Raw genomic sequence first — 27816 nt, 5'->3', positions numbered from 1 at the left:
CCATTTCATCCAGGTTATTAAATTTGGGGACATAGGGTTGTATATAATATTCTTTTATTTTTTTAATGGCCATGGGATCAGTTGTGATGACTCTTTTTAAATTTCTGATATTAGTAATTTGTGTCCTTTCTTCCTTTCTCTTTTTTTGGTCAGCCTGCCTAGAGAAGTATCAATCTCATTGATCTATTCAAAAAAAAGCAGCTTTTGGTTTCATTGATTTTTCTCTATTCATTTCTTGCTTTTAATTTTATTAATTTCTGCTTGTAGGGTTGTTTTGAGATGTTGGCATATTCTATTTCTTAACGTGGTGATATGTAAATTTTTATGTATAGTCATTATTAAACTGACCATTTCATGTAATTTTATATATAATACATAAATGTATATATAAAATATATAATTATAACATGTATTTTATATATAACATATATATGTTACATTTCCAAGAAAAATTGTTTAAAATAATGTGGCTGGAGAATTGATAATTGACTTACCAGAGCCACAGAGATTAACAGTTAAATGTCATCAGATGGATATTCAAGTCAGAAGCAAACCCATTTACCCTGGCAGACCTCTTGAGAAACTGAGCACTTGAAGGTCTACATACCATTGAAGAGAGGGGCAGAACACATGACTGAAAACAGAAGGATTCATTTAAAGTCTGGATTCAAAGTGGTCGGATGCTAGCGTTCTCTCTACTAGTCTGGGACTCCTGACATTCCCCATTCCTCTGTCCCTTCAGAAGACTAGAAAGAGTTTTCTACACCTTCTCCTTCTGCTTGCTCTGATCAGGCTTTTCCCTTCTCCTACACAGCTTTTGTCAAAATCATTACTGACCTTCACATAATTACCTCCAACAGTCAATTCTCAATTGCAGTTTGAAGGTCTGTCATTCCCCATGATGAGCTACTTGGTCCATCGGCTGTTCTGTATGAGCTTTTGTCAAAGTCACTACTGACTGTCACATGATTACATCAATCATCATCTGGGTCCATCATTCTGTATCATTAGCTACTTGGTCCGTCAGCCCATTCTGTATGAGTAGCTCTTCGTGTGCTTCTTAACTTGGCTTCCAGCACATCATACTGTCTGGTTCTCTCTTGCCATGCTTGCTGCTCTTTCCACTCTGTTTTGCTAGTGCTTACTCATTGCCTTCTCCTTTTAACTTTACAATATACTAGAGTTCAATTCTGCATTCCTTTATTTTAATAATGTCATGATGTTGCATTCATTCCTTTTCCTTTTGCATAATTCACTTCGCCATTTATCAATCTTTTTGGCTCTTTAAGAGATCAACAACATACGGGAAAATAGCAGATGAACACTACAGATGGAAGACTCTTAATGAGGCTGTTTTTCATCTCTTACTAGGTATATGTAAACAAACAAATGAAGACCTGGTTCATTCAAACACAGAAAGCAGTTTATATGCATCAAGTACTAAAATATCTGAGTAAAAAATGGTGTGACGTGTAAATAAAGAATATACTTTCGCCTGAAACCTTATCAAGCTTCCCTCTGTGATACATTTATATAGTGTACTTCAGGTGGAAAAATCATTATATCAAAAATAAATTGTGATCTGAAAAGTGATATAACTTTTCAAGAGCCCATGTGGCATTATATAAAGTAGATATATGGGTCCTACCAACTTAATGGTACCATTTTTCTTTCCTGAGCACTATCATCTCTCACTGATTTCTGCCTCAGATTTTCTACTTCCAACCTTGTCTTCTATACTCTCTTCCCAACACAGTAGCCAAAAGGATCATTTTTAAAAGTCAGACCTCCAGTTTTCTTTCTTGTGTGTATCTTAGAAGTCACCACTCCATCCTCACAATATGTTTAACCTCTGACCTTTGGGGGAGAAGAGAGTTGCTGGAGATTGAGTTCAATCACCAATGGTCAATAATTTAATCAACCATACCTACATAATGAGGGTTCCATAAAAACTCTTGAACAACCATGTTCAGATGTTCAGAAAGCTTCCAGGTTAGGACACATATGGGCTCTGGGAAGGTGGTGTTCCCTGAGACAGCATGCAAACCTTGAATTTTAATAATCCTAGAACATATAAAACAATCTTTTTAAAAAATGTGTTCAAAGACTTACACTGCCTGATTTTAAGGTTTACCATAAAACTACTGTAATTAAGACAGTGTGGTATTGATATGAACATTGTGCAATCAATTTTTAATTTAAGGATCAAGGAAAAATTTTCCTTTTACTCTCTGAAGGTTCACTGAAAAATCAACTCAAAAAGACAGATTAATTGGAGAATATCCTTAATTTATTAACTCATGCATGGGGCAGAATCACGCAATAATTACCCCACCACACAATGGACTACAGAGAGTTAGTACCCTTCTTCTTAGGGGAAAGGGAAATGGAGAAGTATGAATGAATTTAGTGGGGGTAGTAAAGGGTAGTAAAGGGGGTAGTAAAGAGGAATTCCATGGGCTCGAAGAACATACAATAGCCTGGGACAAAGTCTGTGGGGCCGACAGAGAAGACAATGATCTGTGACAAAAATCTGTCCAAGTGCACCAGCAGACTTTTGTCTCTCTTCCTGCAATACGAGTTCAGTGAATGAAAACTCAGCAAAGGGGCCAGAGGTCATTGTTTTCTTCTCTAGTGGGTCCAGACTTTAGGCACATAAGGTAACTTCAGAGAACAATTGCACCCAGTGCTTTGGGAAAGACAGAGGACTGAGGGATGGTGGAAGGAGGAGTCACAGAGACCTTGAGACTTCTTCTTCAGTTCAGCATGTCAGCGTGGCTTATTTTGGGTGCTGGTTTCTGAGTCCCAACACCAACAAAGTCATAAAAGCAGTCTAATCTGGACAGGAAAGTCTCCTCAGCAAATTGCTACTTTTCAAAATGAAAAGTCAAGCATGACACTGCTTTCACTATGAACAAAATTAACTGGAGATCTACCATAATTCTAATAGAAAAAGCTAAACCATCAAATTTTTAATAAAACACCTTAGATCAATATGTTCACAACAGGAGAGTATACGATGTTTAGTCAAATAGGACACAGAAAGCAAAACACTAATAAAAATACTTACAATTGTAACTTCATCAACATTATAAATATCTGCTCATCAAAAGATCCATTAAGAAAATGAGTAGGTAAATCACAGACTGAGAGAAAATACTAGCAAAATTCACATGTGACAAGGATGTACCAGAGATATATAAAGAAACCCTGCGACACAATAGCAAAATAGGCAACCAATAAAAAACAGATAGATATACACGTACATGAAAAGTAGCCAGTATGACTAGACATCAGGAAAATACAAATGCAAAATACAACATGATACTACCACACGCCCCCTACAAAGAAAAAACTTAAACAAAGCAACCACAAATATTGGCAAGGGTGTTGAGCAATCAAATGTCTCATAAATTGTATGCGGGAGGGGAAAAAATGATACAATCACTTGCAAAAGGTCTGGGAGTTTCTTATAAAACTAAAATATACCTACTCTCTGACCTAGATAATTCACTACTAGAAATTTACTGAAAAGGAATGACAAATGTGTACATAACAGCACATGTAAGAAAATATTCATAGCAGGTAGCTTAAGTATCTATAAATAATTGACTAGAAAACTGGCATATTCATGGAATAAAATAATGTTTTTAAAGAATTAATTCTGATATAGGCAACAAAATGAGTATGCATCTCAATAAAAGAAGTTCATGCAAAATAGACTGATTTCGTTTATATGTAGTTCTGAAATAAGTCAAATTAATTTATGGTGGATAAATCCAAAGTGTGATTGCCTCTGGGAAGAATCATGAAAAGGAGAATCTATTGGAATTGGTATAATAGAACATTTGGGGTGATTTCAGGTTACAAAGATACATGCATTTGTTAAAACTCAATGAATGTGCTGTACGATCTTTTTAAATTTTATTGAATTTAAATTTCACATCAAAAACACAATTCTGAGAACTATAGTTATGGTATACACAGTGAAGTGGTTAAGACAGGAGCATCCTGATGTCTGTAATTTAATCTGAAACACTTCAAATAACTAAGATGGATTAATGGATGGATAGTTGACGTATTAGTCAGGGTTCTCCAAAGAACCATTATCTGTTGTCTGTTATCTATCTATCTTTCAACTGTCTATTGAGAAATTAAGAAATTGAGTCACACAGTTGTAGGGGCTGGTAAGTCTGAATTCCCCAAGGTGAGTCTTCAGTCTAGAAATTCAGACTCCTTGAGTAAAGCAGATTTAAATGCTAATTGCATCTAAAATATACAGATTTAAATGTTAATCACATCTAAAATATACTTGCACAGCAACATCTAGGCTGGTGTTTGACCTAGCTGGGTACTATAGCCTAGAAAAGTTGACACATAAAACTAACGCTTATAGTTCAACCTTGACACTCATACACAACTCCTCAAACCATACTGAATCTTCAAATAAGGAAACTAACAAGCGTTATTTTCTCTTTGATATCCCATAATTTACATACTGTGATGTAAAAGTAATACATCTTATCTTACATCATAAGAGGATAAGAGAGGGAAGACATCAAAGATATTTGCTTAATATGTGTATACATATGCATATATGTATATGTAATACATAAAATACATATGTAATATACATATAAATGTTTATTTGTCTGTACATATATGCACTCATACAAACATATTCACAACAAAATAAAGAAGAAATATAACAATACAGTCCTCATTTCTGTAACTAGTCACTTGATTGTAGCTGGTATTTATAACTGCCTTCTTTTAGATTCTATGTACTTTTTGCCTTTGCAAGCATCTTGGTTGTAGTTCTTCACCTGGTGAAGCAACCCAGACCTTTATTCCTGAAGGATCTGAGCCATTAATAGTCCTGTCTCAATCAAGTTGTTGTAGTTTTCCCCTGACTTTAATCACAGAGCATGATAGTACTGTGTAGAGTGTTGGAGTAGCAGTCCAATTTGTCCGTTTTAGTCAGTATCGATTACCCCAACCACTATAGTAATTCTCCTTTTTACCTTTTGATCCAGAGGAACAAAGAGCTCAAAGTGGCCAGGTGGCAGTCTTAATTTCCAGTTTAAAAGAAATGTTGTTTTGTCTCCTGGCCTAAGCATTACTCCCTCTGGAACCAAGACCTCTAGGCAAGCAGAGCTTAAAATCATGAGGACAAAAATTGTTTGTCAGTGGATCACTAAGAATAATAATGAATGATGCAAATTCCATTTCCATCCTTTGGTTCCTGGACCCATGAATCCTCACCATATATTGGACATTGATTCAGAGTCTATATAGCATCATAGAGAACCTGTCTCACAACCCTTCAAGGTTTTACCACCAAACTGATACTGATACTGAGTCTTCCAAAGACTATTCCACTATTCTTACAAGCCAACTGCTTCAGGATCATGGGGAACATGGTAAGGCCAGTGAATTCATAATTCATGAGCATGAACTCATTGGCACACTCTGTTTGCTGTGAAGTGAATTCCTTAATCAGAAGCAAAGCTGTGTAAAGTAACATCATGGTGGATAAGGCACGCTGTAAGTCTGCAGATGTTACTTTTGGTAGAACCATAACGTGCGGAGAAGGCAAATCCACATCCAGAGTAAGTGTGTATTTCAGTAAGAACTACCTTCCATGACAGAAGTGTTGCAGTGTAATCAACCTGCCGCCCGGCAGCTGTCTCATCACCCTGTGGAATGCTGCCATATCACGGGCCCAATGTTTGTCTCTGCTGCTGGCAGATTGGGCAATCAGCAGTGACCGCAGTCAGCCTTGAAGAATGGAAATTATGCAAAATCTCCATCCCTGCCACCATGGCCACTCGTTTGGGAGCCCACTGTGTGATGACTGGGTGACTGGGGAAAGAGGCTGACTGGTATCCACACACTGTTGACTATTAAAGTTTCTCTGCTGACGTCACTCTTTGGTGAGCACTCATATAACACAATATCTTCAGGTTTTTAGCCTGTCAAGACAGGTCCGTCCACATAATTCTTTCGCAGACCTCCTTGCCACCAATTGTCCAATCATATTCATTCCAAGTCTCTCACCATCCACCAAACCACTGGCCACAGCCCATGAATTGATAAAAAATCACCCATTTGGCCATTTCTGTTTGAGAAATTATCTGAGTACAGGTGTGTGCCACCACGCCTGGCTAATTTTTTAATTATTTGTAGAAACGAGGTCTCCCTGTGTTGTGCAGGCTGGCCTCAAACTCCCAGACTCAAGAGAACCACCTGTCTCGGCTTCCCAAAGTACTCGGATCACCAGCATGAACTGTATCACCAGCCTAACATCTGAAAGTTGTTGAGCACTGACTTGAAATAGTGACACTTTTGCTTTCTGATGGTCCAATGTACACAAACTCTGTTTCAGGCATAAAATTATTTAAAATATTATATAAAATTACCTTCAGGCTATTTAGGTAAGGTGTATATCAAACATAAGTTGTTTATTATTATTATTATACTTTAAGTTCTAGGGTACATGTGCACAACGTGCAGGTTTGTTACATATGTATACATGTACCATGTTGGTGTGCTGCACCCATTAACTCATCATTTACATTAGGTATATCTCCTAATGCTATTCCTCCCCCTCCCCCCTCCCCACAATAGGACCCGGTGTGTGATGTTCTCCTTCCTGTGTCCAAGTGATCTCATTGTTCAATTCCCACCTATGAGTGAGAACATGCAGTATTTGGTTTTCTGTTCTTGCAATAGTTTGCTGAGAATGATGGTTTCCAGCTGCATCCATGTCCCTACAAAGGACACGAACTCATCCTTTTTTATGGCTGCATAGTATTCCATGGTGTGTATGTGTCATATTTTCTTAATCCAGTCTGTCAGTGAATTTTATGATTAGACTTGAATCCCATCTTCCAACTCCCTCATTGTGTGTATGGAAATATTCCAAAATCCAAAAATAAATCTTAAATCCAAAACACTTCTGCTCTCAAGCATCTATCTAAGGGATATTCAACTTGTATACTGTAACTATACAAAAAATATATATCATAAATGCATTGTCAATTAAGGCTTTTATCTCCAAATTAGGAAGCTGGCATATCATTTAAAAATTTCTTGGGAAAGAAAGTATAATTAGATGGATTATTTTCCAGTTTGCTTGAATTTTAAAACCAGAAACTATACATCCACCTTCAGTAGAGATAACTAGTCACAGGTTAAATTAACTAGTGTGTTGCACACAAAGTATAAGCACAAGTTTATTTTCAATTTTTACTAATCTTTAAACAGAATCCTTCAATTCTCTATTGGCTAGAAAATTGAAAAAATGGACAATTATATATGATTCATTTCATCTTTTTTTTTTTATTTTGTGACACTTTCAATTTTCTTCTCAGAAAAGCCAATGTCAAAAACTATTAATTTCTGAACTATTACTGTAAGTTTATAAGCAAAAATCTCCAGTACACAGAAAAAGAAAAATTGAAGTAAATATCAGGTTAGCAAAGGGTCTGGTCACTGGTCTTATACAGTTTATTGAGTAGATTACACCTCAAAAATGAAATAGGTAATTGGATGGGGAGATGTTGGCATTTGAACTTTGGTGAGCAGGGTTGGAATTGAAGATTCTTGGACATTTATTTGTGGAGATTTATTGGTAACCAAAAGCCAAATTCTGTAAAATATTTAAAGAGGTTGATTCTGAGCCAATATGAGTTACCATGGCCTGGGGTACACTCTCAGGAGGTCCTGAGAAAGTGTGCCTGAGGTGGTCAGGTTACCGTTTAGTTTTATGCATTTTAGGGAGACAGGAGTTACAAGCAAAGACACAAATCAATACATGGAAAGTGCACATTGGTTCAGCTTAAAGAGGCAAGATCTTGAAGCAGGAAAGAGCTTACAGGTCATAGGTAGATTCAAATATTTTCTAATTGGCAATTGGTTGAAAGAGTTAAGCTTTGTCTAAAGACTTAAGAAGTCAGTAGAAAAGAATGCTTTAGCTAAAATAAAGGGGTTGTGGAAACCAAGGTCTTTGTTATGTAGACAAAGTCTCATAGATGGAATCCCTCAGACAGCGTGTGATCTACACCAGAGTCAGGTAGGAATTGGGACTCTTATTGCCACAATCAGTCTGTTTCATCAGTCTTATGACTCATCCTGGTCACTTGTGCCTAAACTCCAAAAGGGAAGGGGTATAACAAGGTGTGTCTCATCTCCCTTCCTATCATGGCCAGAATTCAGTCTTTCAAGATCATCTGAGGTCTCCTTGGCCCAGAAGGTGGTCCATTCAGTTAGTCAGGGGGATTAGGAATTTATTTTCATTTTACATTATTGTCCTAAGAAAGTTTTTTTATCACCTCCATGTCCTCAAACTTTGCAAGCAAAAACACATAGAATATTTTAGATCATTGTTTCAATTTCTATGATTCCACCTAAACCACAGAGATGCCACATTTCAGAGTTGCCTAAGGATATATAATAAGATAATATTTCTAAACTTTAGCCAGAAAGGAATGTTTCATGCACTGCTCAGGGTGAAGAACTTCTCCAGAGTCTGCTGTTCTGCATCATCTTCATTGCTACAAGGTGATAAAGCGGCTTGAGGGTTTTAGTGTGGAAGCACAACTTCGTAATCATGCTCATGGGTGCAGGAATAAGGCCTACTAACAGAAGTCCTAAGAAGGGCATATTCTGTCTCTGACCTTTCTCTAAATTCTCTCACTTTCCTTGTGAGGGAGTCAATGTTCTCATAGCCATCATCATTGGAGCTCAGGGAAGATCTCCGATGGGGGATGTGATTAATGACAGTGTAGCACACTTCTTCAGAACCACTGCCATTCTCGTTTTCCTGCCAAGCACAAAGAGAAAAGAAATCAAGGACCCAGGGTCATTCATAAATTGAACTCAGTGTACTACCTTCCCTTCTTCTTTATATACCCAGTGGTGCTCTTACACCTAAGGTATCCAAAACCCAAGCATTCCTATACACCAATAATAGACAAGCAGAGAGCCAAATCATGAGTGAACTCCCATTTACAATTGCTACAAAGAGAATAAAATAGCTAGGAATGCAGCTTACAAAGGAAGTGAAAGACCTCTTCAAGGAGAACTAAAAACCACTGCTCAAGGAAATAACAGAGGAAACAAACAAATGGAAAAATATTCCATGTTCAAGCATAGAAAGAATCAATATCATAAAAACGGAAATACTGCCCAAAGTAATTTACAGATTCAATGCTATTTCCATCAAGCTCCCATTGACTTTCTTCACAGAACTAGAAAAAAACTACTTTAAATTCCATATGGAACCAAAAAAGAGCCTGTTTAGCCAAGACAATCCTAAGCAAAAAGAACAAAGCTGCATAGGAATAGCTCTGGTCTGCAGCTCCCAGCAAGACCAATACAGAAGGTGGATGATTTCTGCATTTCCAACTGAGGTACCCAGTTCATCTCAGTGGGACTGTTTAGACGTGGGTATAGCCCACAGAGGGTGAGCAGAAGCAGGGTGGGGCGTCACCTCACACAGGAAGTGCAAGGGATCAGGGAACTCCCTCCTCTAGCCAAGAGAAGTCATGAGGAACCATACCTTGAGGGACAGTGCTATCCAGCCCAGATACTACGCTTTTCCCATGGTCTTCACAACCCACAGACCAGGAGATTCCTTTGGGTGCCTACATGACATGGGCCCTGGGTTTCAAGCATAAAACTGGGTTTCAAGCACAAAACTGACTGGCCATTCGAGCAGACACTGAGCTAGCTGCAGGAGATTTTTTCGTACCCCAGTGGTGCCTGGAACACCAGTGAGAAAGAACGGTTTACTCCCCTGGAAAAGGGGCTGAAGCCAGGGAGCCAAGTGGTCTTGCTCAGTGGGTCCCACCCCCATGGAGCCCAGCAAGCTAAGATCCACTGGCTTGAAATTCTTGCTGCCAGCACAGCAGTCTGAAGTCGACCTGGGACATTTGAGCTTGGTGCGGGGAGGGGCATCCGCCATTACTGAGGCTTGAGTAGGCAGTTTTCCCCTCACAGTGTAAACAAAGCCACAGGGGAATTCGGGCTGGACAGAGCCCACACCAACACTGCAAAGCCACTGTAGCCAGACTGCCTCTCTCTATTTCTCCTCTCTGTGCAGGGCATCTGTGAAAGAAAGGCAGCGGCCCCAGTCAGGGGCTTACAGAAGAGAAGGCTATGAGCGCAGCTTCAGCAGACTTAAATATTCCTTCCTGTTGGCTCTGAAGAGAGCAGCAGATCTCCCAGCACAGTGCTCAAGCACTGCTAAGGGACAGACTGCCTCCTCAAGGGGGTCCCTGACCCCCATGCCTCCTGACAAGGAAACACCTCCCAACAGGGATCGACAGGCACCTCATACAGGAGAGCTCCAGCTGGCATCTGGCAGGTGCCCCACTGGGACAAAGCTTCCAGAGGAAGGAGCAGGCAGCAATCTTTGCTGTTCTGCAGTCTCCACTGGTGATACACAGGCAAAAAGAATCTGGAGTGGACCCCTAGCAAACTCCAGCAGACCTGCAGAATAGGGACCTGACTGTTAGAAGGAAAATTAACAAACAGAAAGCAATAGCATCAACATCAACAAAAAGGACAACCATGCAAAAATTCCATACAAAGGTCACCAAGAGCAAAGACCAAAGGTAGATAAATCCACAAAGATGAAGAAAAAGCAACTCAAAAAGGCTGAAAATTCCAAATACCAGAGTGACTCTTCTCCTCCGAAGGATCACAACTCCTTGCCAGCAAGGGAACAAAACTGGATGGAAAATGAGTTTGTCAAATTGACAGAGGTAGGCTTCAGAAGGTGGGTAATAAACTCCTCTGATCTAAAGGAGCATGTTCTAACCCAATGCAAGGAAGCAAAAGCCTTGAAAAAAGGTTACAGGAATTGCTAACTAGAATAACCAGATTAGAGAAGAACATAAATGACCTGATGGAGCTGAAAAACACAGCACGAGAAGTTCGTGAAGCACACACAAGTATCAATAGCCAAATTGATCAGGCAGAAAAAAAGATATCAGACATAGAAGATCAACTTAATGAAATAAAGCATGAAGACAAGGTTAGAGAAAAAAGAATGAAAAGGAACAAACAAAGCCTCCAAGAAATATGAGACTATGTGAACAAAGACCAAACCTACATTTGATTGGTGTACCTGAAAGTGACGGGGAGAATGGAACCAAGTTGGAAAACACACTTCAGGATATTATCCAGGAGAATTTCCCCAACCTAGCAAGACAGGCCAACATCCTAATTCAGGAAATACAGAGAACATCACAAAGATATTCCTTGAGAAGAGCAACCCCAAGACACATAATCGTCAGATTCACCAAGGTTGAAATGAAGGAAAAAATGTTAAGGACAACCAGAGAGAAAGGTTGGGTTACCCTCAAAGGGAAGCCCATCACACTAATGGCAGATCTCTCTGCAGAAACCCTACAGCCAGAAGAGAGTGGGGGCCAATATTCAACATTCTTAAAGACAAGAATTTTCAACCGAGAATTTCATATCTAGCTAAACTAAGCTTCATAAGTGAAGGAGAAATAAAATTCTTTACAGAGAAGGAAATACTGAGGGATTTTGTCACCACGAGGCCTGCCTTACAAGACGTTCTGAAGGAAGCACTACATGTACAAAGGAAAAACCAATACCACCCACTGCAAAAACAAAACAAATCAAAATGTAAAGTCCATCGACACTATGAAGAAACCACTCAACCAATGAGCAAAATGACCAGTTAGCATCATAATGACAGGATCAAATTCACACATAACAATATTTGTTAAATTTACATTTAATTTGTAATAAATGTAAATGTATTAATGTAAATTAATATAAATAATATAAATTATAATTTATTAATGTAATTTAATATAAATAATATAAATTAAATGTAAATTTAATTTTTAATAAAAGTAAATTTATTAAATTTACATTTAACAAATATTAACCTTAAAGGTTAACCTTACATTTACATTTAACAAATATTAACCTTAAATCAAATTCACACATAATAATATTTGTTAAATTTACATTTAACAAATATTAACCTTAAATGTAAATGGGCTAAATGCCCCATTTAAAAGACACAGACTGGCAAATTAGATAAAGAGTCAAGATCCATTGGTGTGCTGTATTCAGGAGACCCATCTCACATGCAGAGACACACATACACTCAAAATAAAGGGATGGAGGAAGATGTACCAAGCAAATGGGAAGCAAAAAAGAGCAGGAGTTGCAATCTGATAAAACAGACTTTAAACCAACAAAGATCAAAAGAGACAAAGAAGGCCATTACATAATGGTAAACAAAATGAAGGCAGAAATAAAGATGTTCTTTGAAACCAATGAGAACAAAGACATAGCATACCAGAATCTCTGCGACACAGCTAAAGCAGTGTTTAGAGGGAAATTTATAGCACTAAATGCAAACAGGAGAAAGCGGGACAAATCTAAAATCAACACCCTAACATCACAATTAAAACAACTAGAGAAGCAACAGCAAACAAATTCAAAAGCTAGCAGAAGACAAGAAATAACTAAGATCAGAGCAGAACTGAAGGAGATAGAGATGTGAAAAACCCTTCAAAACATCAATGAATCCAGGAGCTGATTTTTTGAAAAGATTAACAAAATAGATAGTCCACTAGCCAGAATAATAATGAAGAAAGACAGAATAATCAAATAGACACCCTAAAAAAATAATAGAGGGGAGGTTACCACTGATCCCACAGAAATACAAACTACAATTAGAGAATACTATAAACACTTTTACACAAACAAACTAGAAAATCTAGAAGAAATGGATAAATTTCTGGACACATACACCTTCCAAGACTAAACCAGGAAGAAGTTGAATCTCTGAATGGACCAATAACAAGTTCTGAAATTGAAGCAGTAATTAATTAGCCTACCAACCAAGAAAGCCCAGAACTAGATAGATTCACAGCTGAATTCTACCAGAGGTACAAAGAGGAGCTGGTACCATTCCTTCCCAAACTATTCCAAACAATAGAAAAATAGGGACTCCTCCCTAACTCACTTTATGAGGCCAGCATCATCCTGATATGAAAACTTGCCAGAGACAAAACAAACATAGAAAATTTCAGGCCAATATCCCTGATGAACATCAATGCGAACATCCTCAATAAAATACTGGAAAACCAAACCCAGCAGCACATTAAAAAGCTTATCCACCATGATCAAGTCGGCTCCATCCCTAGGATGCAAGCCTGGTTCAACATACACAAATCAACAAATGTAATCCATTACATAAAAAGAATCAATGACAAAAACCATATGAATATCTCAATAGATGCAGAAAAGACCTTCGATAAAATTTAACACCCCTTGATGCTAAGAGCACTCAGTAAACTAGGTACTGATCAAAGCTATCTCAAAATAATAAGAGCTATTTATGGCACACCCACAGTCAACATCATACTGAATGGGCAAAAGTTGGAAGCATTCCCTTGGAAAACCAGCACAAGAAAAGTATGCCCTCTCTCTCTACTCCTATTCAACATAGTATTGGGAGTTCTGACCAGGGCAAACAGGCAAGAGAAAGAAATAAAGCATATTCAAATAGGAAGAGAAAAAGTCAAATTGTCTCTGTTTGCAGATGACATGATTGTATATTTAGAAAATGCCATAGTCTCAGTCCAAAAACTCCTTAAGCTGATAAGCAACTTCAGCAAAGTCTCAGAATACAAAATCAATGTGCAAAATTCACAAGCATTCCTCTACACCAATAATAGACAAACAGAGAGCCAAATCAGGAGTGGACTCTCATTCACAATTGCTACAAAAAGAATAAAATACCTAGGAATACAACTTACAAGGGACGTGAAGGATCTCTTCAAGGAGAACTAAAAACCACTGCTCAAGGAAATAAGAGAGGACACTAACAAATGGAAAAACACTCCATGCTCATGGATAGGAAGAATCAATATTGTGAAAATGGCCATACTGCCCAAAGTAATTTATAGATTCAATGCTATTCCCATCAAGCTACCATTGACTTTCTTCACATAATTAGAAAAAAGCTTCTTTAAATTTCATAAGGAACCAAAAAAGTGCACATATAGCCAAGACAATCCTAAGCAAAAAGAACAAAGCTGGAAGCATCATGCTACCTTGCTTCAAACTATACTACAAGGCTACAGTAACCAAAACAGCATGGTACTGCTACCAAAACAGATATATAGACCAATGGAACAGAACAGAGGCCTCAGAAATACCACCACACAGCTATAACCATCTGATCTTTGACAAACCTGACAAAAAGAAGCAATGGGAAAATGATTCACTATTTAATAAATGGTGTTAGGAAAACTGGCTAGCCATATGCAGAAAACTGAAACTGGACCCCTTCCTTACACCTTATACAAAAATTAACTCAAGTTTGATTAAAGATTTAAACATAAGACCTAAAACTATAAAAATCCTAGAAGAAAACTTGGGCAATACCATTCAGGACATAGGCATGGGCAAAGACTTCATGACTAAAACACCAAAAGCAATTGCAACAAAAGCCAAAATTGACAAATGGGATCAAATTAAACTAAAGGGCTTCTGCATGGCAAAATAAACTATCATCAGAGTGAACAGGCAATCTACAGAATGGCAGAAAATTGTTGCAATCTATCTGTCTAACAAAGTGCTAACATCCAGAATCTACAAAGAACTTAAACAAATTCACAAGAAAAAAACAACACCATCAAAAAGTAGGTGAAGGATATGAACAGACACTTCTCAAAAGAAGACATTTATGCAGCCAAAGAAACATATGAAAAAAAGCTAATTATCACTGGTCATTAGAGAAATGCAAATCAAAACCACAATGAGATACCATCTCATGCCAGTTAGAATGGTGATCATTAAAAATCAGGAAACAACAGATGCTGGAGAGGATGTGGAGAAATAGGAATGTTTTAACACTGTTGGTGGGAGTGTAAATTGTAGAAGACAGTGTGGCAATTCCTTAAGGATCTAGAACTAGAAATACCACTTGACCTAGCGATCCCATTACTGGGTATATACCCAAAGGATTATAAATTGTTCTACTATAAAGACATATGCACATGTATTTTTATTGCAGCCCTATTCACAATAGCAAAGACTTGGAACCAACACAAATGCCCATCAATGTTAGACTGGATAAAGAAAATGTACCATAAACATACCATGGAATACTATGCAGCCATAAAAAGAATAAGTTTATGGTCTTTGGAGGGACATGGATGAAGCTGGAAACCATCATTCTCAGCAAACTAACACAGGAACAGAAAACCAAACACTGCATGTTCCCACTCATAAGTGGGAGCTGAACAATGAGAACACATGGGCACAGGGAGTGGAACATCACACATCGGGGCCTGTTGATATAAGGTTTGAAAGGGAATGTGGAAAGCTAAAAATAATTAATATTTTATGGTGGTCAGTTTATAAGTATAAATTTACTTAATTTCATCTGTTTTTGTCATAATAACTTTGAAAATTAAAATAATAGGCTGGACACAGTGACTCATGCCTGTTACCCCTGCACTTTGTGGGGCAGAGGCTAGGGGATTCACTTGAGGCCAGGAGTTCAAGATTAGCCTGGCCAACACAGCGAAACCCTGTCTCTACTAAAAATAAAAAATTAGCCAGGTGTGGTGGTGCACACCTGTAAAGCCAGCTACCTGGGAGGCTGAGGCACCAGAATCACTTGAACCCAGGAGGCGGAGGTTGAAGTGGGCCAAGATTGTGCCATTGCACTCCAGCCTGGATGACAAAGTGTGACTCTGTCTCAATAAATAAATAAAATAAATAAATAAATAAAATTAGACTTCAGCAGAATTGAGGCCAAAACAATAAGAACTTGCTACTCATCTAGATCAGTTAAAATACTTTTTGATTTTTTATTTCCTTTCATTTCTGCATTACAATGGCCATATAAATTATTTAAAATATGAACTATTTCTAAAAGTACATTTAGAAATTACAAATGAAGGAAGACAGATGCTACTCTTGAATAAATCATCTGTATTTTGACATTTATCAGACAAACATAATAAAAGTTTGTGTTTTTCTTTTGTCTTGCTTTTTGTTTTCTACTTACCTGATTAGAAATGGATGAAACTTCTTTGCCTGGAATATTAACAAAAGAAAGAAAGAAAGGAAAGCATTGTGAGACTTTTGCAGCATCACAGATCGAAGGAAAAGGTGAAAAAAACAGAGTGTAGAAATAATAAAACTGCAGAGGCCTATTATCGAAACATCTGACATTACCCCGTCTTATAATTGAAGTTCTCAAGGCTGAGTGACAAAATCAAGAAAGAACATGTGTTCTGAGACACCATCAATAGTATGTTCTTTCTGTAAATAAAGCACATTAATGTACTGAATAAAATGGATTTCAAAATTTGGTAATAAAATGTTCATAAATGTGCTGTCAATGCAATATAATAAGCATAAAGAAAGAATGATTATAGCTGCAAATTTAAGATATAAATTTTATGTAAATATTACAGGAAAATTATACAATTCTTTAAAATGAACACTCACTATAGAGGTAGGTACAGAAATAACACAAGTAACGATTTCAAGTTACATACAAATATGCAGATTCATGTTGATTCCATCTGTGAATGGTGAAGCAATTTACATATGTGTGAATCTGAAATCCACTACTAATTTTTTTTTTTTTTTTTTTTTTGAGACAGAGTCTAACTCTGTCGCCCAGACTGGAGTGCAATGATGCTATCTCGGCTCACCACAACCTCCACCTCCTGGGTTCAAGCGATTCTCCTGCCTCAGCCTCCCAAGTAGCTGGGACTACAGGCACAAGCCACCACGCTCAGCTAATTTTTGCATTTTCAGTAGAGAGGGGGTTTCACCATGTTAGCCAGGATGGTCTCAATCTCCTGACCTCATGATCTGCCCACCTCGGCCTCCCAAGGTGCTGGGATTACAGGCATGAGTCACTGTGACCAGTTGTCTGTTCACTCTTGTTAGTTATTTTTGCTGTGCAGAAATATTTTAGTTTAATTAGATCCCATTTGTCCATTTCTGCTTTTCTTACAATTGTTTTTGATGTTTTCATCATGAAATATTTGCTCATTCCTATGCTCTGAATGGTATTGCCTAGGTTGTTTTACAGGGTTTTTATAGTTTTGGGTTTTACATTTGGGTCTTTAATCCATCTTGAGTTAATTTTTGTATATGGCGTAAGGAAGGGGTCCAGTTTCTATCTTCTCCATATGGCTAGCCAGTTAACCCAGCACCACGGATTGAATAGGAAATCCTTTCCCCATTGTTTGTTTGTTAGCAACATAGTATTCTTTATTTGAAATTTGGTAAGGGAATAGATCTCAAGTGCCCTTATGTCCCCACATTCATACAGGATGGTAGCTATGTATAGTGATGGATATATTAATTTGGTGTAGTAATCATTACACAGTGTATACATATATCAAATCATCGCATTGCACACCTTGAATATAGGCAATTTTTATTTGTCAGTTATACCTCAATAAAGTTGGGGGTAAAAATAAACAGAGTTTCCTTTAGATATACTTGTCCACAGGGGCTGAGCCCTGTTATTCATAACTGTGGATTTCGAGTAATTACATTATTACTATACCTAGATACTATGGCAAACAGAGCAAATTCTTTTTTTTTTTTTTTTTTTTTAAAGACAGGCTCTTGCTACATTGCTCAGGCTGAACTCTAATTTCTGGCCTCAAGGAATCCTTCTACTTTAGCCTTCCAAGTAGCTGGGACTACAGGAGTGCACCACCAACTTCTTTCAACTTCTTAAGAACAAAATAATACACTTTTTAGGGGCCAGGAGTGGTGGCTCACGCCTGTAATCCCAGTACTTTGGGAGGCCAAAGTAGGTGGATCATGAAGTCAGGAGTTTGAGACCAGCCTGGCCAACATGCTGAAACCCCATCTCTACTAAAAATACAAAGATTAGCTGGGTGTGGTGGTGTCTGCCTGTAATCCCAGCTACTCAGGAGCCTGAGGCTGGAGAATCGCTTGAACCCAGAAGGCGGGGGCTTACAGTGAGCCGAGATCACGACACTGCACTCCAGCCTGGGTGACAGGGTGTGACTCCATCTCAAAAAAAAAAAAAAAACACACTTTTTATCACCTGCTAATATTCAGAGGTCCTAATTTAGAACACCAATATACAAATTAAAATCAGTAGAATTTTGGTTAACTTCTTTCCACAGGCGTTTCTTAAATGTCTCTCAAAAAATAATATACAAATATCACTTTAATATCAAGAATGATGTGATCAATTTTATGAAAGAGTAAGAACTCCAAGCAGCCTCTTCTGCAATCTGTTATTACAATAGGCTCAAGAGTGTCTGCTAATTGGATGCTTAAATTTGCACTTCCCTACTATGAAAAATATTATACAGCCATGACTTACTTTTCTTATCTTGATCTTGAAGTTTTCTTTCAAATGTAGTCATTTCCTGCCTACAAGGAAAGAGATCGTTAACATGAGATACTCCAGGTTCTCCCAAGCTGAAAATGCCTTTCAAAGCATTTGGTTGCCCTTAACCTAAGGCCATTGTTAGACTTTCCATGCAAATATTAAATACAATTAAAAGGCTGCTTACTCCAGCCTTTTTTGAAAAACCACAAAAATCTACATAAACAATGAAAAGTGGAAAACAAAGCTCCATACAGCAAGAAGCTAAGGGAATTATTAGCTTATCAGATATATTATCGCATGCATGGAAAACATACGTATAATATAATGAAATTTAGGACAACTCAAGAGAGAAAATTGAAAGTTTTGAAATTTACTTTTCTGCTATTCTTGATGAGGGTGTATAAATCCTTAAAGGTAAATGAGAGGGTCTTACAAATTCTAACTAAAACTTTACGGTAATAGACATTAAAAAGTGTGGTGGCCAGGTGCAATGGCTCATGCCTATATCCCAGCACTTTGAGAGGCCAAGGAAGGCAGATCATGAGGTCAGGAGATCGAGACCATCCTGGCCAACATGGTGAGACCCGTTTCTACTAAAATACGAAAAAAAAAAAATTAGCTGGGCACAGTGGCATGTGGCTGTAGTCCCAACTACTCAGGAGGCTGAGGCAGGGGAATTGCTTGAACCAGGGAGATGGAGGTTGCAGTGAGCCAAGATCGTGCCACTGCACTCCAGCCTGGTGACAGAGCAAGACTCCATCTCCAAATAAAATAGAATAAAATAAAAATAATAAATGTGGGCCAGTGATGAAAGAAATAGAGATTATTTTTAAAGGGACACAATTTACACACTAAAGAGGATTCAAAGGTGGTAGTGAGGAGATGGGGTTGCCAGCATATCACCTTTTATTTATCTGTCGGTCAGACTCCTAAATTTAAGGGGAAATATGAAAAAAGGATATAACTCGTAATGAGCTGCCCGCCTCAAGGACAGCCAGTTACACAGTATAGAGATGTGCCTGGGCTGAGGGAAGAATATTTTGTGAGGAAGTATTCTAAAACGACATGCCACAATCACCGCCTGGATTTTGCAACAGAGCAGAGACCCCTCTTGGAAGTCTGTTGGGCACCCACAAGCAAGGAAATAAAGGAAAGTCATGAGTTTCTTCAAGGGAAATTCCAGCACCCGGCCAGCCCTGAGAAGTAAATGAGCAGCCTGATCAGCAGGAGGAAACCTGGACCTCCACCACACGCATCCTCTGGCACACAGACCTCAGGCGCGGGGGCGCTGAGGACTGAACTCCCACTGCCAGGCTTTGTCTACATTTCTTCCTGAGGAGCCTGAGAAAGTCATGACCAGAAGCCAGACCTTAGCATTCCTTTCTCTTGACTCCACATTTTTAGACAAAGTTTGCTTCCTTAAACAATAGCAAATCAAAGAATCTTTCATTCCACCTATGACCCATAAGGCACCCTTCCCCCTCAGCTTCAAGGTATCTCAACTTTTTAGGCCAAACCAACTATAATCTCTATGTACTGATTTACAATTTTGCCTGTAAATTCCGCTTTCCGGAAATTTACCCCCGCCTTTTAAAACCCTTGATTGTCAGCCATTGAAGAGGACAGGTCTTAAGCCTGAGGGACCGATTCTCCTTGCTTGGTGACCTGCAAATAGATGTATCCTTGGTCCTGCTGCAACCCTCAGTGTGGATGTTTTTGGCTTTACAGCACCGGGTGAGCTGCCCTCAGTTTGGTTCAGTCACAGCCATAGCTTGGTTCTCTTCTGCACCCTCCTTAAACACACACACATACACACAATTTTATCTCACAAATGATCTACTTTCATTCAGAATACTAAGCACAAAGTTACAAAGATGAACTGCATAACAAAAGCAAAACAAAAAAAGCAGAAACAATATTTAGAAGCAGAAAAATAATATCTGTTTATTACTGTTAATAGTTATTAACAATAATAAATGGAGAAGGAACAATTATTGGAATAATTACTAATAATTATTGTGAATAATAATTAACAATAATAAATAGAGAAGGAAAATGGACTGGCCTAAACCAGGAAAACAATTGTAGAGAATAACATTTTTATGTTAAATTAAAACAACATTAATGGGAGAGGAAAGAATCAAGAGAAGTTAGCTAATGGGTACAAAAATATAGTTAGCTAGAACAAATAAGTCCTAGTATCTGATAGCATGGTGAGGAAAATTATAGTTAACAATAATTTATTGTACATTTCAAAATGGCTAGAATTATTGTAATGTTCCCAAGACAAAGAAAAGATTGGTGTTTGAGTAGATGGATATCACAAGTACTCTGATTTAATCATTACACATTGTATACATTTATCAAAATATCACATGTACCACCCAAATATGTACAAGTATGCTAGCTATATCACTTTTAAAAATAGGCCAGGTATGGTGGCTCATGCCTGTATTCCCAGCACTTTGGGAGGCCAAGGCAGGTGGATCACTTGAGCCCAGAAGTTTGAGACCAGACTGGGCAACATGGCAAAAACCCTGTCTGTACAAAAAAGCTGTATATTATCCAGGCATGATGGTGTGCACCTGTAGTCTCAGGTACTTGGGAGGCTGAGGCGGGAGAAGTGCTAGAACCCAGGAGGCAGAGGTTGCAGTGAGCCGAGATTGCGCCATTGCACTCCAGCGCCAGCGACAACAGCGAGACTCGGTCTCAAAAAAAAAAAAAAAAGATCTAAACAAATGAAACAAAAGTATAACAAGAGAAAAGTCATAAAATAAATACTTAAATCTGAAAACTGACTTCACAGGGGGAAAAAACAAATGGCACGGAACACTGAGATATGGTGACTACAGCCAGTGACAACATGTGCTTGAAATTCGCTAAGAAAGTGGATCTCAAGCATTCTCATCACACACAAAAACAATGGTAACTGTGTGAGATAATAAATATATTAAGTAGTTAATGTACTTTATAGTGGTAATCACTTCACCATATATACACATCAAAACATCATATTGTATACCTTCAATATGTACAATTTTTGTTTTTCAATCAGCTCAAGAAAGATGAGAAAAAAATTTAAAATAAAGACATATGTATAAAAGAAAATAATACATTATTAGGGGGTGGGAGTAGGGAACAAATAATGAGTTTTTGAATTTTCATGGGGAAAACGTATGTAAAACCAAGTCATCAGGAAAGCCGCTTAAGGTGGCCCAGCTCCACAGCCACAGAGCGGAATTACACTCACTAAGTTGTGAGGAGAAAGATACGATCCAAGAACTGTATTACTCTCCAAGGAAAGAAAACGTATTGTCATATGTCTTAGTACTGAGATAATCTAAAACCTATGAGGACTTTAGGAAAGAAATAAAGCAAACATTACTGCACAACCACATTTGGACTTTGTAAAATGCGAAGTTATGTAACAAAGCAGTTGGTGAATGAAGAATTCGGCCACTCGGTTATGTGTCATTCTGAGGCTCTAGCCACAAAATCCAAACCTGTCTAAGTCCAGGCTGTGGATTATCAGCACCTACTGGTTGTCCACTCTGTCTTAAATACAGTGGAACAATTCTGCATGCTGTGGCCACTGGAAACTTCCAGACAGTGGCAGGAATTCCTGGATTTCTAGGAATCCTCTTAGATTTTCTTGACATCTCTCATGAACTAAATTGTGTCCCCTTAAAATCCACATGTTGAAGTCCTAATTCCCAGAACCTCAGAATGTGACTGTATTTGGAGATAGGATCTTAACAGAGGTAATTACATTAAAATGAGGTCATAAGATTGGGCCCTGTTTCAGTATGACTGGTGTCTTTGTCAGAACAGAAAATTTAAACACAGTCATAACACAGAGGGAAGACCATTCGAAGACTCGGGGAAAAGACAGTCATTGACAAGCCAAAGACAGACTTCACAAAACAGCCCACCTCTGCCAACACGTTGATCTCAGACTTCCAGTCTCTGTAATTGTGAGAAAGAAAATTTTGGTTCTTTAAGCCACCCAGTCTATGGTACTTTGCTTGAGAGCCTTGGTAAATGAATACAGACTGATATGTGGGAACTGGACTAGGCCATACTAATGAAACAGGACGTCCCTCTATCCTCCCTATCCGAGAGGAAGCTGCCTGCAATGTCCCCTGGTGTCTTTGATCTCCCGTCACAGGGACCTTCTCACGCTCCGGAAGATGAAGACTTTAGCAAGACTGTCATTTCAGAAAACGAGCTGGACAGGAGATGGCATGATAGAGATTAAAACCAACAAACACCTGATACCGTCATGAATTGCTACACACGAAACTATTTAGAATCCATATGAAAGAAAGAAAAAGAAAACATGAAAGGTAACTTAAATAAACCAGTAGATTAATTTCTCTCAGCTGATAACAAGTAGGAAAAATAATGACAGTGAATATCTGAAATACACAATAATGTTTCTCTAGCAGACAAATTCCAAAATTATAATCTTTGAACAAAAGATTACATAATAGATTTTCAAAATCTAGGTACATAATGATGTGCACAGATACCAGCTAGTATGTATTGAGTGTTGGTGCCAGACAGCCATCATGCTGATGAAATAGGCCGTGATTTCTTTTTCCATAAACACAAGCTAAAATTGTAGTATTTTAATGCTATTTTGCATATGAAGAACCCAAAATTTACAGAATGTAAGTAATTTGTCTCAAAGTTAACATATAGGACAAAGAAAACCTTAATAAAATCCATAAAGCAGAAATAACACAGGCCACACAGATACTGGTAACAATGAAATAAAATTTAAATTATATTTAAGACTATAAAACAATATTTGAAATTTAAAAACTACTCAGGTCCAAGAATAAATTAAAAGTTACAAAATATTAGATAATAATAGTATTTCCTTTAATTACACATAGGATACAGGTAAAATATTATTTAGAGGGAAAGTTTATATTCATATATGCTTCCATTCCTAAACAAAAAAAATTGAGAACAAAATTTTTAAGTTTTGAATTCAAAACAATTAGAATAGCAATAATTTAAAAAACTAAGGAAAGCAAAAATAAGAATGCAATAAAGATAAAAGCAATGATACTATGACATCCTGGAAAAAAATGCAAAACAGAAATCAGATCAGTGGTTGCCAGGGGTTGAAGGGAAAGGGAGGGGTGGTAGAAATATTCTGTATCTTGACTGTGGTGATTACATGACTGTGTATGTTTTTCCTAAACTTATCAAATTGTATATATAAGGGTGAATTTTACTGTACTATACCTCTATAAACCTACACTTCAAAAGTTAAGTGACTTGAAAGAGCTCATACTGTCCTTTCTGTAAATATGTTTTACTGAATAATATTCTGGTAAGAATCTAATAATCAAAATTGACTCAGGAAGATATAGAAGATCCAACTTTATTCAATAGACATCATCCTGTGAAATTAGCCAAAAAGGAAACTCACTTCTCAGCCCGCGTGAAACACATATTTGACTGCAATTGACTAGAATGGTAAAATGGTTCAGATTTTCCTCACCATGCTGACTAGTGAAAATTCCATGAGTCGTGCTCCTAAAATTTTCTTGCATGAGAAAACCCTAACGACATTTAATTTATCTACATTTAGTTATTGGCTGCTTGTAATAAAGACTTGCTGGTATTTGAAAATGTTAACACTTCAGTTCCTTTAACAGAAAAATACTAGAGAATGACATCTAGTGCAGATCTCACCTTAGACATGATGAAACAAAAGCCTAGTTTAAATGACTAGTTTATGCCTAAAAGTCTACTTTAAAAGACGCTATACAGAACTGATTCACAGCAGCTGATAAAAGAACCTTGGTTCAATAACATCACTAAATCATTGCTATCTCCTCTCTAGCTACAAACCATAAGGGGAGTAGGGGGAGTGGAGAGAGCATGAGACAGGGTCACAAGATAGGCATAGCCAACTCCACTGTCCCTGAGTGCTGACTCATGAAGCCAACTCTCTCCTTTGGCAGGAAAGTGTTATTCAAACATTTAGGAGGGGGCTGATGCCTGCAAACATCATTTCACATCACCAACAGATACCTGGCTCATCTCCTCAATCCTCTGCCCCTTCATACCATGGAAGAGAAGAAGAAGCCATCTCAGAGACAGAAACCAAGACACTGAGATGAAATGATTAAAAAAGAGCTTAGTGCAAAAATATGAAAAGCCTATGGTTAACCAACAAGGCAGGGTGTTTCTGTTCATCTAAGCTGAGGCAAGATATCAACATCTAGATATCTACCATTTTTCCACTCTATTTTTTATCTTTTTTCCATTGAGTGTCTTGTGAGGGTTGAGCAACAGATATACACTAGCAAGTGAAACAGATGTGACTTTAAAGTGCGTATGGTCTATGAAGGAAGTGGACTATAAACAGCTCAAACAACATATAGAGCTACAAGTTGAGATAAAGGCCACAACAAATACAGGTAGTTTCTAGTGCCATAAAACCATGGGGTGCCGAAGCAAAGTTCCTCCATAATCTTTCAGAGAAGGGCATGAGGGCCAGCATCTCCAAGAGGAGACATTACCAATCAGTCCAAGTGCAAATATGGAAATTTATTTTAATTGTGAAGTAAAAGACCAGCTTGTAGAAACGCCCTAAAGTGAGGCTGAGTTTGGTGGCTTGAAGAACATCAAACAAAAGGAGAAAGCATATAAGATAGTGAGTGAAGGTAGAGGGTGAGGAACCACATGGGAGAGATGCAGAATCCAATCCTGATAGAATTGTAGGCCCTGGTGAAGAGTTTGCATTTTATTCTGAATGCAGTGAAGAACCATTGAATGGTCTCAGGCAAGGAAAAGGCATAATGAGACATGTTTTCCAAACATTATTCTGGCTACTTGTGAGGAAAAGGTGGGAAATACGGCCACTGCATATAACCAACCAAAACCAGACATCCTTTATTCTATCTTTATGTTTCTACGCTCGCATTATATAATCAATAGAAACAAAACATGTGGCTAACACCCTGTCTTTCTTATTTAGACAGAGTCAGTGTCTAACCTGCTGCCAGGTCATGCGGGTAATCACCAAAGAACTCTGTTACAGTGGCCCTGAGAGGTGTTAGTTCGAGTGGAGCACAGACACTGGAAGTAATCTCAGAGAAAAAAAAAAAAAAAAAGACTCTGATATGCTCTGTTCTTACCGTTTTCTTTCCTCATCTGGGTTTCCTTTCCTGGGCTTCTTTTGATTCTCTCCCAGGCAACTATATGGAAACACATAAGAAAAAAGAGAGATTGTTACTGCCCTCCACATTTTTCACCTTCTTCTCTTTCTGTACCATTAAAACCAAACCTGCCTTTTCTTTTTGACAAACTTCCCTTTCCTTCAAAATCAATAAGCAGTCCCAGATAGAATGCATTTCAGAACTTAACCACAGAAACCAGGCCTCTGATGGGACAAAATGCCCATAGTCTGACTTTTGATTCTCTCAGTCTTTGGATTTATTGTGACCCGACATGCAAACTTCCTGAATCTCCAGAAGAGGTGAGAGCTCCCAAGAAGCTAGAAAGACCTTAACAACAGGGAGGCGCCACTTCTGCAACAACCTGAGGCAAGCTGAGCTGCTTGTACACACCTTTGTGGACTATGAGGACTGTCAGTCTTGGCCCGCTGAACCACAGCAAGCTTCTCAGGGCCCTGCTGCATGTGGCCATTCATGTGCAGATAAGACACTGGGATCTTTACATACATTCAGGAAAGCTGATTTTTTCACATTACTCTTGGTGTTTTGCCATCAGTTATCATCATCTTTATGATAATCAGGCAAACACTAAATGATGAAGTTAGAGAAATCAGGTGATTTGCATGGTTAACACAATAGTTAGCTGCTTGTGTTTGTGACTTGGTTAATCAAACTTTCTACTCCACCAGTTGTCCAAACACAGCATTTCTTTCACGGTTTTCTTTTCCTCTGTTATCACCTCTGGAGCGCTGGTCTATCCTTTTGCTTCTAGGTAGCTTTGCATGTAAGAGCCTCACCTCTGCTTACCAGCAGGATTCAGGGAAGGCATTTCGAACCAACGCTGAGAAAGTGCCTTCCCTGAATAGAGCTCATATGTATACGTTCAAGAAACATTGCTAGATATCAACACACAAGGCTACTAAGCAAAGAATATATTTGTTAAACATAAAGGAATATCAATTTACAGAGGAGGGGGCTTTTTATAGAATCAGTTGCTGATGTAGAGATTTTGTATAATAGTCTCAATCACAGTCAAATCTGGATGTAATGTTTATTTAAAAGTGCAGATTGTAGATCAGGTAAAAAGTAATTTAAGTGTCTCCTTTTTTCCCCCTTTTCCTGGAGTTCAGTTTTCTCATGATTCCATCTTCCTAAACTGGTCAATAAAGAAAGAATTTGGTAAAATAATTGTCCTTGGGGTTATTAATGATTCATTGACTTATACATCTAAAGGATGTTTGTGTTTTAAAGTTGAAAACAAGACAGACAGGAAAGTACTTAGCATCAGTACGGACCTAATTGGAATTCCACATCATTAATATTATTGAACATAACTGGATACTAAATTCTACTGTGAATAAAGTAAAAAGTGTTTTTCTTAATCCAGAGGAATTCAGATAATATCAGGCCACAGGTGATGTACAAAAATTTGTTGACCGAATTAATAAATCAACTGATACTCCATTGTTTTTAAAAATAGGTATTTTACTAAGCTTCAAAAGTATCTTGGCCAAATAATTAAGATTATGAGTAATTTTTTATACCTTCTGGGTTTTTTCTTCTTATTTTTAAACTTTCTAAATGTTGGATGTTGACTTATGACTTCATAACTCCACAAAGAAAGTCTTAATAAACATCCCCCAAAATCAGCAATTTGCACACGATTTCTCCAACTATCAAGCAGTAAAATTAAAACCCAAGAAGCTATAACCAAAAGTGTACATGTCTAGGTATAAGTAATATTCTAAACAATCCTTACGTTAAACAGGGAATCATAAAGGAACTTTCTAAAAACACAGAATAAAATAATAATGCAAGCTACACAAGACTATTTGAAGGATAAAGTGAAGTGTGAAGAAAATAGCTTGCTAAAATACATTCATAAGAAAACATAAATGACTAATAATGACAAAGTAAGCATTTATCTTAAGAAGTTGGGAGAAGAAAAAGGAAACAAGAAAGTTGTGGGTAAAAATAAATATGATAGGGAACTATATCTTAGAATAATATCAGTAAGATAGCAAAAAGAAATAAGGAATGGAGACAAAAATATAATGAAAACAGAAAGTTCAGAATAAGTATTACAGACATACAACAAACATGATGAAGAATTCTTTATAATAAACATGATGGCTTAAAATGAATAATATCTTGGAAAAAATGAAATAAAAAACTGACACATGAATACCATCAATAATA

General features: G+C 37.7%; 1 protein-coding gene across 3 annotated transcripts in view; it reads right to left on the bottom strand.

The window, feature by feature from the left end:
* Nucleotides 1–6788: 6788 nt before the first annotated feature.
* The window catches only part of GCSAML (germinal center associated signaling and motility like), a 50401-nt gene continuing 29373 nt past the window's right edge, over nucleotides 6789–27816 (bottom strand). For 2 of the 3 annotated variants that reach the window (XM_031660415.1, XM_021932249.2), the window contains exons 2-5: nucleotides 25579–25638; nucleotides 18407–18456; nucleotides 16085–16113; nucleotides 6789–8827 (exon numbers count right to left, since the gene is read on the bottom strand). In XM_031660415.1, coding sequence (XP_031516275.1) covers nucleotides 8588–8827; nucleotides 16085–16113; nucleotides 18407–18449 — 312 coding nt within the window. In that variant the 5' untranslated portion in view covers nucleotides 18450–18456; nucleotides 25579–25638 and the 3' untranslated portion in view covers nucleotides 6789–8587. Of the gene's footprint in view, nucleotides 8828–9951; nucleotides 10498–16084; nucleotides 16114–18406; nucleotides 18457–25578; nucleotides 25639–27816 lie in introns of those variants that run through there. The other variant, XM_021932247.2, reaches the window with a different exon arrangement.

Source organism: Papio anubis, chromosome 1 (genome assembly GCF_008728515.1).
Source record: "Papio anubis isolate 15944 chromosome 1, Panubis1.0, whole genome shotgun sequence".
In the NCBI taxonomy this organism is placed as follows: Eukaryota; Metazoa; Chordata; class Mammalia; order Primates; family Cercopithecidae; genus Papio; species Papio anubis.
The sequence above is the reverse complement of the archived record's forward strand: the minus strand, read 5'-3'. Positions and strand labels throughout refer to the sequence as shown.